General features: G+C 43.2%; 1 protein-coding gene across 4 annotated transcripts; it reads left to right on the top strand.

Moving 5' to 3' along the window:
* Positions 1-5,675: 5,675 nt before the first annotated feature.
* Positions 5,676-9,410, top strand: SNAI2 (snail family transcriptional repressor 2). 4 transcript variants are annotated; one of them, XM_025477696.3, is made up of 3 exons: positions 5,676-5,907; positions 6,704-7,249; positions 8,150-9,410. In XM_025477696.3, exons 1-3 carry the CDS (start codon positions 5,829-5,831, stop codon positions 8,329-8,331), a joined length of 807 nt encoding a protein of 268 aa, XP_025333481.1. In that variant the 5' UTR covers positions 5,676-5,828; the 3' UTR covers positions 8,332-9,410. The 4 variants fall into 4 exon arrangements, with proteins under 4 accessions (XP_025333481.1, XP_035564276.1, XP_035564274.1 ...); XM_035708383.2 differs by lacking the exon at positions 5,676-5,907 and adding an exon at positions 5,931-6,099; XM_035708381.2 differs by lacking the exon at positions 5,676-5,907 and adding an exon at positions 6,094-6,227.
* Positions 9,411-10,680: the final 1,270 nt, after the last annotated feature.

The raw sequence follows: 10,680 nt of genomic DNA, 5'->3' as shown, positions 1-10,680 counted from the left end.
GCTCCCTGTTCTCCCGGAGGAAGGGCCTCAATTCCTGCTTACAAACTAATGTGGACCAACCTATCCTAGAAAACATGCTCACTCACACACGAACCTATGGAGGCTCATGCTGGGAGCAAGGTAATCGTATGACACATGTACATTCACTCACTCACACACACACACACACACACGGAGAGAGACCCTTCCAGATGGTAGAACGCCTCCATTATGTTTGTACATAGTGATTCTTTATCTATGGGTTTATTTCCCCCACATATTCCCATTAAAGACTGAGGTAACAAAGGTCATCACCTCCAGCTTTGAAAAACCACATGATGTTTATAGAATTAGAATGAATGATTAGGGCTGCTTCCTTCTTTGGGAGACCAAGAGACCATGGAAGCTACTCAAACACTGAGGATTCTAGTCCAAGTGTCTTCACAGAAGTCACACCCAACACCTGTAGGTAAACAGTATCAAGTCTGAAATCAAGCAACCATGATCTGGTGTTACTTAGGTAGAAAGGGAGACACAGCAGAGATGGTAGGGAATGAAATGGACATGGAAATAGAAGCTCCACACCATAGATTCTAAACTCCATGTGTAAGTATTCTCTGAGTGGGGAAGAAAGTAGGAAAGTAAATTTTCAATGAGGCCATGTTTTGCAGGTGGTCATGAATCTAATTCACTCCTATGGTGGGAAATTATAGTCATAACAAAGTAGTGATAAATAGGATTTGAAACAGAACCACTTCCACCTATTCCTTTCCAGCAGTGTGATTTGACCAAGGTATTTCATTTGCGTCTTCATTTCCTCATCTGCAAACAGGGATGATAATATCTACTTTGCAGGATTAGCCACTGTGGGGGATTAATTAAGACAATATGCATGGAATATGTGGCACAGCAGCCAGCTCACATTAAACACTCACAAATGGTAGCTAGTATCATTACCCACAAGTTCACAAACTGCCTAGTACTGGGTGCCTTTAGCCTACCTTACAAACCCCAGTGGTGTAGCAGAGCCCAGCAACAAGGTGCATAACCCTGCAGGCAGGCCCACAGAGCAGAAGTCCCTGGCTGCATTCCCTTCATTTTGAATGTTCCTGGAATGACTTGTTCTCCACCCTCAAAACTCTACTTTGTAGAGATCATATGAGAATAGAGGGAATAAGTCATTGGACGTGCTTACTAAGTTTTGAATATAATACTGTTATTCTTGCCTACCTCTTTCTTCGTAACTGCACAGATTGAAGAACACCATACCTTTCCTTTACTTATCTATCTTGAAAAGCCAATGTAATTTGTCCTGTGGTATTGTTTTTGTTTCTACAAACAACATAAGTCATTTTTAATTAAAAATTCAACATTTAAATGCCATTCACCTGAAACTGTGGCAATTACAACAGGAGATGAACTCAAGGCTCTCACTCTAGTCAAATCACCCATTTTCCACAAGGTGGCAGACCTTGTTAAGAAGTTATGGAAAAGACTACCAGAAAAAGAAAGCAATGTGTTTTCAAAAGTTGACCAATAGGTGTCTCTATGCCACCACACATGTCTGAGCTGTTGCATAAAATACAGATAACGTCTCAAGTGTTTCTTGCTCATCTAACAGATAAGATCATCAACACTTTCCACAAAGTACAAATAGAACATTGACGAGATTAATATCTTACAGCCACCGAAAGGGAAATGGGATTATAAAACCATAACTAGAAATAAGATTATGAACCCAAGTGATTTGACACAAAATAAATCTCATCAGAATGCTGGTCCCATGTTAAACAGGGTTTTCTGTTAGAAGTGATTTTAAATACTTACTGACTCTATATGATTGGCCTTACTGAGAAAATAGCATCAGAACTAATTCCAGACAGACACACAATGCTAATGTCTATTAACCTGGTGACTGTGGCCCTGGGAACACACAGGAAATAATGGAAATTCTTTAGCAGCAGAGAGACATCCTGATATCATTTTTGCTATTGTTTTTCACCCCAATTCACACACACACACACACACACACACACACGTGTGGGCACACACACATACACCTTCACATCTGGCTCTGTTGATATCACTAAGTAGATGAACTCATGTGTGTTGAGTGAGTGTGTGAGTTTCACCCACATCCCCAGAGAAAAAGGGTCTAACTCCTTGTTATGAAGCTCAGAATATAGAAGCAGAGTCATATGCTTACTCTGATTATTCTCCCTTTTATATTGAAAATATCTGTCCCTAAATCATTGTAAAAGGGACAAGGGAAGAGTGTTAAACATAATTTACAGATAGAGAAACCCAGGTACTAAAAGGAAATATTTCTCTTTTACAGGTTGATTTATCTTACCTGAGGCTGAATTACATTATGAATTAGGAATATAAATACAAATATATTAGGAAATAAATACAAATACAGATATCTACAAATCATGAGATGACATCATGTCTTTGTCATTCACACTTCAAAGTTACATATAGCACCTTGCTACTATGCAGTTTTAGAAAGTAGTAATGTATTGGGTTGTTCTCCATATACCACAGTAAAATTAATGATATTCCATAGCCGAATACCATTCAAGGGACTTAATCCTGCCCTGCCCACCCCAGGGCAATCCTGCTAAAACGAAAGTTAGAAAGAGAGGCCATTCGTTTTAGGAGACACGGCACAGCACACGATGGGATTTTTTTGCCTCTGTTAAGCCACAGTTTCTTCTGGTGCTAGAGTTAAACTGAGTAGTCAGTCCGCACTGTTTTCTACATACCTAAATACCTAAATGTACACAAATCTCTGTGCAAAGTAAATAAATCTGAGGTGCATTCCTAAACCTCATAAATCTAATTTGTTTCCCCATCTGGCAAGGCAAGAATGTATCTTTCCTGAAAAAAACTGTCTCCAGGAGAAATCCCATCAGTACAAGGGAGCCTGTGGAGAAGGGCCCCCTCATGAGGACCCAGAACTTTAATTTTCAAAGTTTTGAACCAATTATCTTTGTCACCTTCTTAGATAATAAAGGAAATGGGGGATTGCCAGGTAAGTCACATCAAGTTACATCCTAATAAAATTCAAAAATTAGACTGCATGGGTTTCTAACATCCCATGCACCTCACAGAAGACCCATGAGGGACCATCTAGTACACTCCACCGTGTCTGCTATTTTTAAGCTCCCACCTTCCCCATGATAATGGAATTATGTTGAACATCAGGGGAGTCAAGCCACTGAGGCTGGAAACTGCCCACAGGCAGTAGTCTACATCCTTCCCCCATTTCTCTCCACCCCACATTCAGCTGTCAGGAGCCTAGGGTTGAGCCTTGTGTGCTGCGTGACCTGTCCTCGTTAGCTTCACCCTCGCTGGGCTGCATACACACTAACATCTCAGGATAAGCACCTTTCCTCACTATTCCAATGAGCCTAATTACGTCAACCCGAGACTAATTTCTTGTGTTAGCAAAACCCACCGGGATTAGTACTGTCCAGAAGAAACATTTGAAACCTTGTGTCATTGTCTCAGCAAAGATTTCTGTCCCTTGCAAGACAACTCTTTCAGCCAGTGACCAAAGCTAACTTCTCTGTATCATCCCCTCTGGCTTGCAGGACAGGCACCTTCCGTCTTGTCTTAGCGAGGTCCTAGCAGCTGGCCTTTGGGCAGGGACTTGACTTCCCTTCTTGGTTTTTACCACAGCGTCCTGGCGCCAAATGCCCTCTGCTGTGTCTGAGCAGAGCACCTGTGCAGTCTGACTCATGCTATCAGCGCGCAGGCTCTCCCTCTCCTGACAGCAGACCAGACCTCACACAGGTCTACGTGTGACTGGTTACCACGAAGACCTGTGTAATGACATGCCTCAGACACGATCCTGAACACTATCTGCTCATCCCAGTAGGTGCGGTAACATGTTCTGACTCTGATCTGTGTCATGTGCGAGGAGCCCCCCTGGACATGTGGTGGGAAACTCTGATCCGTTATGGATCTGTAATCCAAATTCAAGGTTTTTTTTATTCAAACATAATGAATTCCTGTTAAACTTTCTTTGTTTTTTTTTTTACTGTTAAACTTTTTAAATGGATGTTTAAAATATACATTCAGCAGGTTATCTTGTGTCATAACTACCCAGAAATCAATACCAAAATGTTCTCTAACACTCTTCGCTACTGTCAGTAGACTCTGTATAGAGTGAAAGGAAGAAATAAAAGGAATTTATGTTTTCCTCAACTATATTATATTTCTAACAAAATGTGCCTTTTGCAGGAAGTGGAGCAGAGAAGGCAAGGACTCCTGTTCCAATAAACCAGGTGCAAGTAGCAAGCTCAGAAAACGTGCCCTGAATTGTTCTCTAGTTTATAGTTTGCGAGGAAATCTAATGCATATTCATATTTTCCTGTCTGCTACAAATACTGTTCCTTTTAACGTAAAGATTCACCTAAATTTGTTTCCTTGGCATTTAAATTATGACTGTTGGAAGAAAAAAAAGCCAGAATCATTGAAATTGGCTCAGAAACTTGTGAGCTCCCCTTTGGTTCCACCCACGCACCCACAACATACACTTGTTTTCTCCTCCGAAGATTAAGAAGTTATGCAGCCTGACAATGCATTTTCCTCTTACAAGTCTTGACTTCACCACTATTATTTTCTTTTTGACTTTTTTTCTTCCAGCACCTGTTAGAAACAAGGGTAGGGTGCTTGTGGCAAATCTGTTCTTTCCTTAGTCTCTGAAGCAAAAGGTAGGGAGACAAGTGCGAAAGGCCAGAGATGCTTGAAAGCACGGTTGAAATTTTACTTTCAGAATTAGCCACCTCGGAGGATTTCTAGATTTTAGTATCACAAACAGACAGACAAAATCAAAGCGTTTTTGCTGGTTGCTGGACTAGCTCCTCAGAACTCTGACCCCGCCGTAGACGGGGTGGCATCCTTTGTTTAGAAATGCAATCCGGGAAGGAAGCGGGCAGATGCGGGGTGAGAGCCGATGACTTTATGCTGAAGAGAACAGTGTCACAGGGACACAGAGCAGATACGCGCTGCACATGAGGCGTCGCCTGTCAGGGCCCCTCATCGTGGAGGACGGCGCCTGCGTGTGCCTGTAGGAGTCGGGAGCTACGCGGCCAAGGCCCGTCGGTGCTCGGCAGCGCCCGTCTCCGGCGCGTCGCTTCCCCCGAGGGGCAGGCAGGGCTTTCGGGGCCGCCAGGGGCCTCTCTCCAGGCGCCACCGCTAGTGGGGGACGCGCCGACTCCAGCGGGAAGCGCCTGCCGTGGGCGCGGCCGGGCGCCCTCCTGCCGCAGGGGCCGGGGCCGGGGCCGGGGTCGGGGCGCCGCCACCCCCTCTCTCCGGGGCCCCTGCGCGAGCCGAGCCCCGCCGCGGCCGCTTGCAAACACGGGCTGTCGGGGTCCCGGGGCCGGGCGGGCCGCAGGTCCCCCCCCCGGCATCCGGGCCTGCCCGGACCCCTCCGGCTCCCCGCGAGCAGGGAGCCTGGCGAGGCCGAGGCGGGACGACCTCCCCGCAAGCCTCTCGGGCGCCCGGCCCCGGCCCGCCGGAGCCCCGCGGAGCGCCCGTCCTGCGCCGCAGCGGCCCGGCCCCGCCACACACTCTTCCGCGGTTCGCGGCCGTCCCGGGGGCGGGGCTGAAACCTGAGCCTCCCCGCGGCGATTGGCGCCCGCCCGCAGAGGCGAGGAAAAGGGCCCTCCCGGCCCAGCCCCGCTCAGTCGGCGCAGGAGCCGGGCGACTGGAGGCGCCGTCCGCCCGCCGCACCCGAGCGCGGCCCCAGCCCGAGCCGCGCCGCGATGCTCTAGGGCCCGCCGCGCCCGCCCCGGACCGTTATCCGCGCCGCCGCCGCCCGCCCGCCCGCCCGCAAGATGCCGCGCTCCTTCCTGGTCAAGAAGCATTTCAACGCCTCCAAGAAGCCCAACTACGGCGAACTGGACACGCACACAGGTAAAGCAGTGGATACGTGGACCTGAGGAAGGCGACGCCTCCGTCCGCCTAGCACCACCCGCCGGGCGTCTGCCCGTCCCTAGGCCCGTGGCGCGTTGCGCTTCCGATAGTGTCACAAAGGAAGCGAAGACAGAGCTCCTTTCCTCCCAAACAGTACCCCAAAGACAGTTAGGACTCTTTAGGTCGCTCGGGGTGAGTCTTAATTCAAGACTTTGGGGGCTCTTAACTGACAAGGAAAACTTCACTCAACTTGCAGCTTCGTTGCCGAAAGCCCGCACGTAGACGCATAGCGAGCGCGCGGAGCATGAGCGGCACAACACGTAAATGATGAATCGTTGCTTTTTTGCGTAAGAAGCCTCCTTCCCTCCAGAGAGCAGCTTCGTGTGCGCGTATCTTTGTACTCACGCGCAGGGCTCATGCAGAAAACGGTAGACGACTTCTCGGTCTCTTTAAAAGAATATGCGGTGTTTCCCCCTCGGCGGAGACTGTGGGCGCTCACCTGGCGCACCTCCGCACCGCACAGCATGTTACAGCTCCCGTCACACCTGCGTGCGGGAGGGACATTAGATGTACATTAAAGCCCAGTGACCATGTAGCAGCAAGGGTGGAAATGAAATGTCTTACCAATGCCTGTCTTCCTAAATGAGTCGATTTACTTCGTCATAGAGTCCTGGGTGTGTGTGTGTGTGTGTGTGCGTGTGTGTCTGTGCTGGCAAGTAGCTTCCTAGTGTGTTTTCAAAGTTATTTTTTTTGCCTTAATCTTTAATCTTCCTTCCTTTCCTTCTCTTTCCCCCAGTGATTATTTCCCCATATCTCTATGAGAGCTACCCCATGCCTGTCATACCACAACCAGAGATCCTCAGCTCGGGAGCGTACAGCCCCATTACCGTGTGGACTACGGCAGCTCCATTCCACTCCCCACTACCCAATGGCCTCTCTTCTCTTTCTGGATACCCCTCATCCTTGGGGCGAGTGAGTCCCCCTCCTCCATCTGACACCTCATCCAAGGACCACAGTGGCTCAGAAAGCCCCATTAGTGATGAAGAGGAAAGACTACAATCCAAGCTCTCAGACCCCCATGCCATTGAAGCTGAAAAGTTTCAGTGCAATTTATGCAATAAAACCTATTCAACTTTTTCTGGGCTGGCCAAACATAAGCAGTTGCACTGTGATGCCCAGTCTAGGAAATCTTTCAGCTGTAAATACTGTGACAAGGAATACGTGAGCCTGGGCGCCCTTAAAATGCACATTCGGACCCACACTTTACCTTGTGTCTGCAAGATCTGTGGCAAGGCGTTTTCCAGACCCTGGTTACTTCAAGGACACATTAGAACTCACACTGGTAAGAGAAAAACACAGACAGGAATGTTGCTGTCTGATAGAGTGAAGCCCTGGGCTGGCCGTTGAATTTGCATTAAGTAGTGACACAGTGTTTTTAATGATGGATGATCATGTATAGCTACTTCCTGATGACTCAAAAAGTTGTTAGAGCAGAATGCTCCATTTCTTGTTAACAAGCTCTGCTCCAGAGACTGCAAACAGCATTTAGACTTTGGAAAGTAGATTCAGAAGCTGATTCAGATCAGAACTGATCTCAAAGATCAGTTAGAAAATCAGGAAAGATGTACTTGAATGTGTGCTCTGTGAAACTGCTCCCAATATTCAGCAAACACAGATGTTGCTATCTTAATCAACCGGTTTGGTAGATAGGTGAGGGGTTTGCCTTTAGTTTTCAGCTGGTTACATTCTTGCTGTGCTGTCACCCCATAGCAAGTTGGATAGTTAGAATTGAATTTACTCCCCGTTGTTTTATTATGTTTTGGTTTTTGCTGCTGAATATTTTATTCCTAGTACAAAATCATCCTGCGGGGAGCCGAGGCATTTATCCAATCTTAGTCATAATAGAAAGAGGGAAAAGGGGAACTATTAGGAAATGTTGGGAGGAGCTCAATATTAGCTGCACCTGCTGAAGCAGAAAGCTTTAATAAGTGAAAGTCCTAGAACTACATGAAATATTTCTACATGACTGGCAGCAGTAACAATATTCTTGGTGTGATTTTTTAATACAATATTCAAATTTATCTTAAAGGATCAGGTCTGAAAATAAGTATCTGTTATGGGGAATTTTAATTAAGTTCTTTTTTGACAAAATGTGACTGTTACTCATAAACGTTATCTGACTTTACATTTCCTCTAAAAACACTGACTGTCTTTCTTTCTCAACCCCCACCCTCACCCCTAGGGGAGAAGCCTTTTTCTTGCCCTCACTGCAACAGAGCATTTGCAGACAGGTCAAATCTGAGGGCTCATCTGCAGACCCACTCGGATGTAAAGAAATACCAGTGCAAAAACTGCTCCAAAACCTTCTCCAGAATGTCTCTTCTGCACAAACATGAGGAATCTGGCTGCTGTGTAGCACACTGAGTTACGCAATCAATGTTTACTCAAACAGAATGCATTTCTTCACTCCGACTCCAAACGACAAATAAAAGTCCAAAGGCATTTTCTCTTATGCTTACTGACCAAATAATGTGTATAGACATACAGACACACACAAACACACACACACAGACACACACACACTAAAAGCTGCAAGAGCACAAAATCCATGTGTTCAAAGTTAATCCTTTCCATGTGAAGTTTAAAATTACTATATATTTACTGACAGCTAGATTGAGAGGATAAAAGACAAGAATCTTTCTCTTCAAAAGCTGAAGCAAAGAAGCACATTGCATCTTTTCTCACTAAGAAAGAATGCAAAGATTTACATTGCTGCCAAATCATTTCAACTGAAAAGAACAGTATTGCTTTGTAATAGAGTTTGTAATAGAATTTCCTATAGAAAGAGAATTTGCCAGACGCTATCTCAGGTGCCTTATAAAGTATTCCAAGTTTACTTCATTACATGTCTGATGTCTGGTTATCATTGTTGAACTAAAGCCTTTTTTGATTACCTGTAATGCTTTAAACTGTATTTTTAAGAGAGATACTGAAAAAGAGAAAGAAAAAAAAAAAGAACAGGAACAAAACACAGGAGAATGTACTGAGAGTGTTTTGTTTTTGTTTTTGTTTTTGTTTATGCCAATAAGGAGTATGCACCTTGGGGGAGGAGGGAAAGACTAGCTTTGAACATTCCTGGTGCATGCTCTATGTCTTACCTTTTAAAATAATTTTTAATGATTTTCTAAAATTAATTAAAGATGGGAATAAGTGCAAGAAAGGATTCTTAGAAACTCAGTAATGTACTTAAACTATTTTAAATGCATACAACAAATGCAATCCGTACAGTACCTTTACAAGTGCCTTTTTAAAGTAATTGTATAGATGATGAGTCAATGTAAATTTGTGTTTATTTTTATATGATTGAATGAGTTTTGTATGAAAGTGAAATGTTGTCTATAGCTGATGCCTATAAACAACCTGAAGATTTGTGAGATCAATGTTTCTTTTTTAAAAAACAATTTTAAAGGTCCTTTTTTACAATAAACATTTTTGATTTAAAATCTATTGTTTGTATGCTATTTTCAGAGACTTTACTTACTTTGCGATTAGTATTAAACTACAAAGAATTGTTTTTTTCTTAATAAGAGAAAAGGTGAATAGCATTTTTATGAATATCAAGTGTCATTTTATGTATTAGGTTATAATAAAGTATACTGCTAGTATTTTTTCTTTACTCTTAAGATAGTACTACCACATTCAAAAAGATAATATCACATTAGTAGTAGTTTGTTAATATATCCCCTTAACAAAAAAAATCACACTTTTTGAGTACTAAAAATATTCATACTATTAATACTTAAGAATACTTTCCAAAACTTTTTATTTATGATGATTTTATTAGGTTGCTTTATGAAATAAAATTCCGATCACCCATTGTAATGAGTGATTATTACATAGACCACTGGAAAATTTTAATTTTTTAAAATTTTTTTCTAAAATATCATTTAATGAGGTGTAAGAAAAAATAGAAAATCTGCATGAAAAGGTCAGGAAAAATGGATTTATCATAAATTGCACAAGTTGGAAAATTAAACCATGCAAAGAAAATCCTACATTTAGTGACATAAAAGAAGGGATAGGTTTATTGGAAGCAGGGGCTAAATAATACAAAGTTAAGTTTTCCATTTATAGTTTTTTGAACAAACCCCAACCCAAATCCAAGATATACTTCATAAAATATAACACAAGCAGCCATTCCATATACAAGTAAATGCTTGCCAAATGCTTGGATTCTAACTCATATGTAAAACTGTTAACCATATAGTCATTGGGACAATTACCAAAGTGTCTTTGAATCTAAACTCCAAACCCATTATAAGGATAGTTCCTGCTACCATTAAGCACTTCTCTCTCATATGCTCAGAGCTTGCAGAACTATTATTTTTCCTTCTAATGGCCTTGTGATACAAATAAAAGGCAGAACTAGTATCTCAAATAGATTAGTTTCAGGACATCAGTAAGTGACCTAAAGTACCAATGCTATTCCCTTAATGTTCACACACATTCCACTATACATTACATTTTAAGTTTTAGCCAACATATAAAAAGTGTGCATCTGACTAAAAAAAAAAAAAAAAACAAAAAACTTTTAATTTAAATTTCCATTTTTTTATATCTAAGGACATATAACTCAAAGGCAAAAATATTCAGAGCAGCAATTTATAAATATAAAAGAAATGGCTCATAGCTTGACTTGGGTAGTCTAAGGTTGTAGAAAGACCACTTCAGTTAGTACAAAAAAGATTGCCTGAAAGCTTCAGGCCAGCTAAT

The sequence above is a fragment of the Canis lupus genome, chromosome 29, assembly GCF_003254725.2.
Source record: "Canis lupus dingo isolate Sandy chromosome 29, ASM325472v2, whole genome shotgun sequence".
NCBI classification, from domain to species: domain Eukaryota; kingdom Metazoa; phylum Chordata; class Mammalia; order Carnivora; family Canidae; genus Canis; species Canis lupus.
Note: the sequence above shows the minus strand (reverse complement) of the source record. Positions and strands in the feature narration are given on the sequence as shown.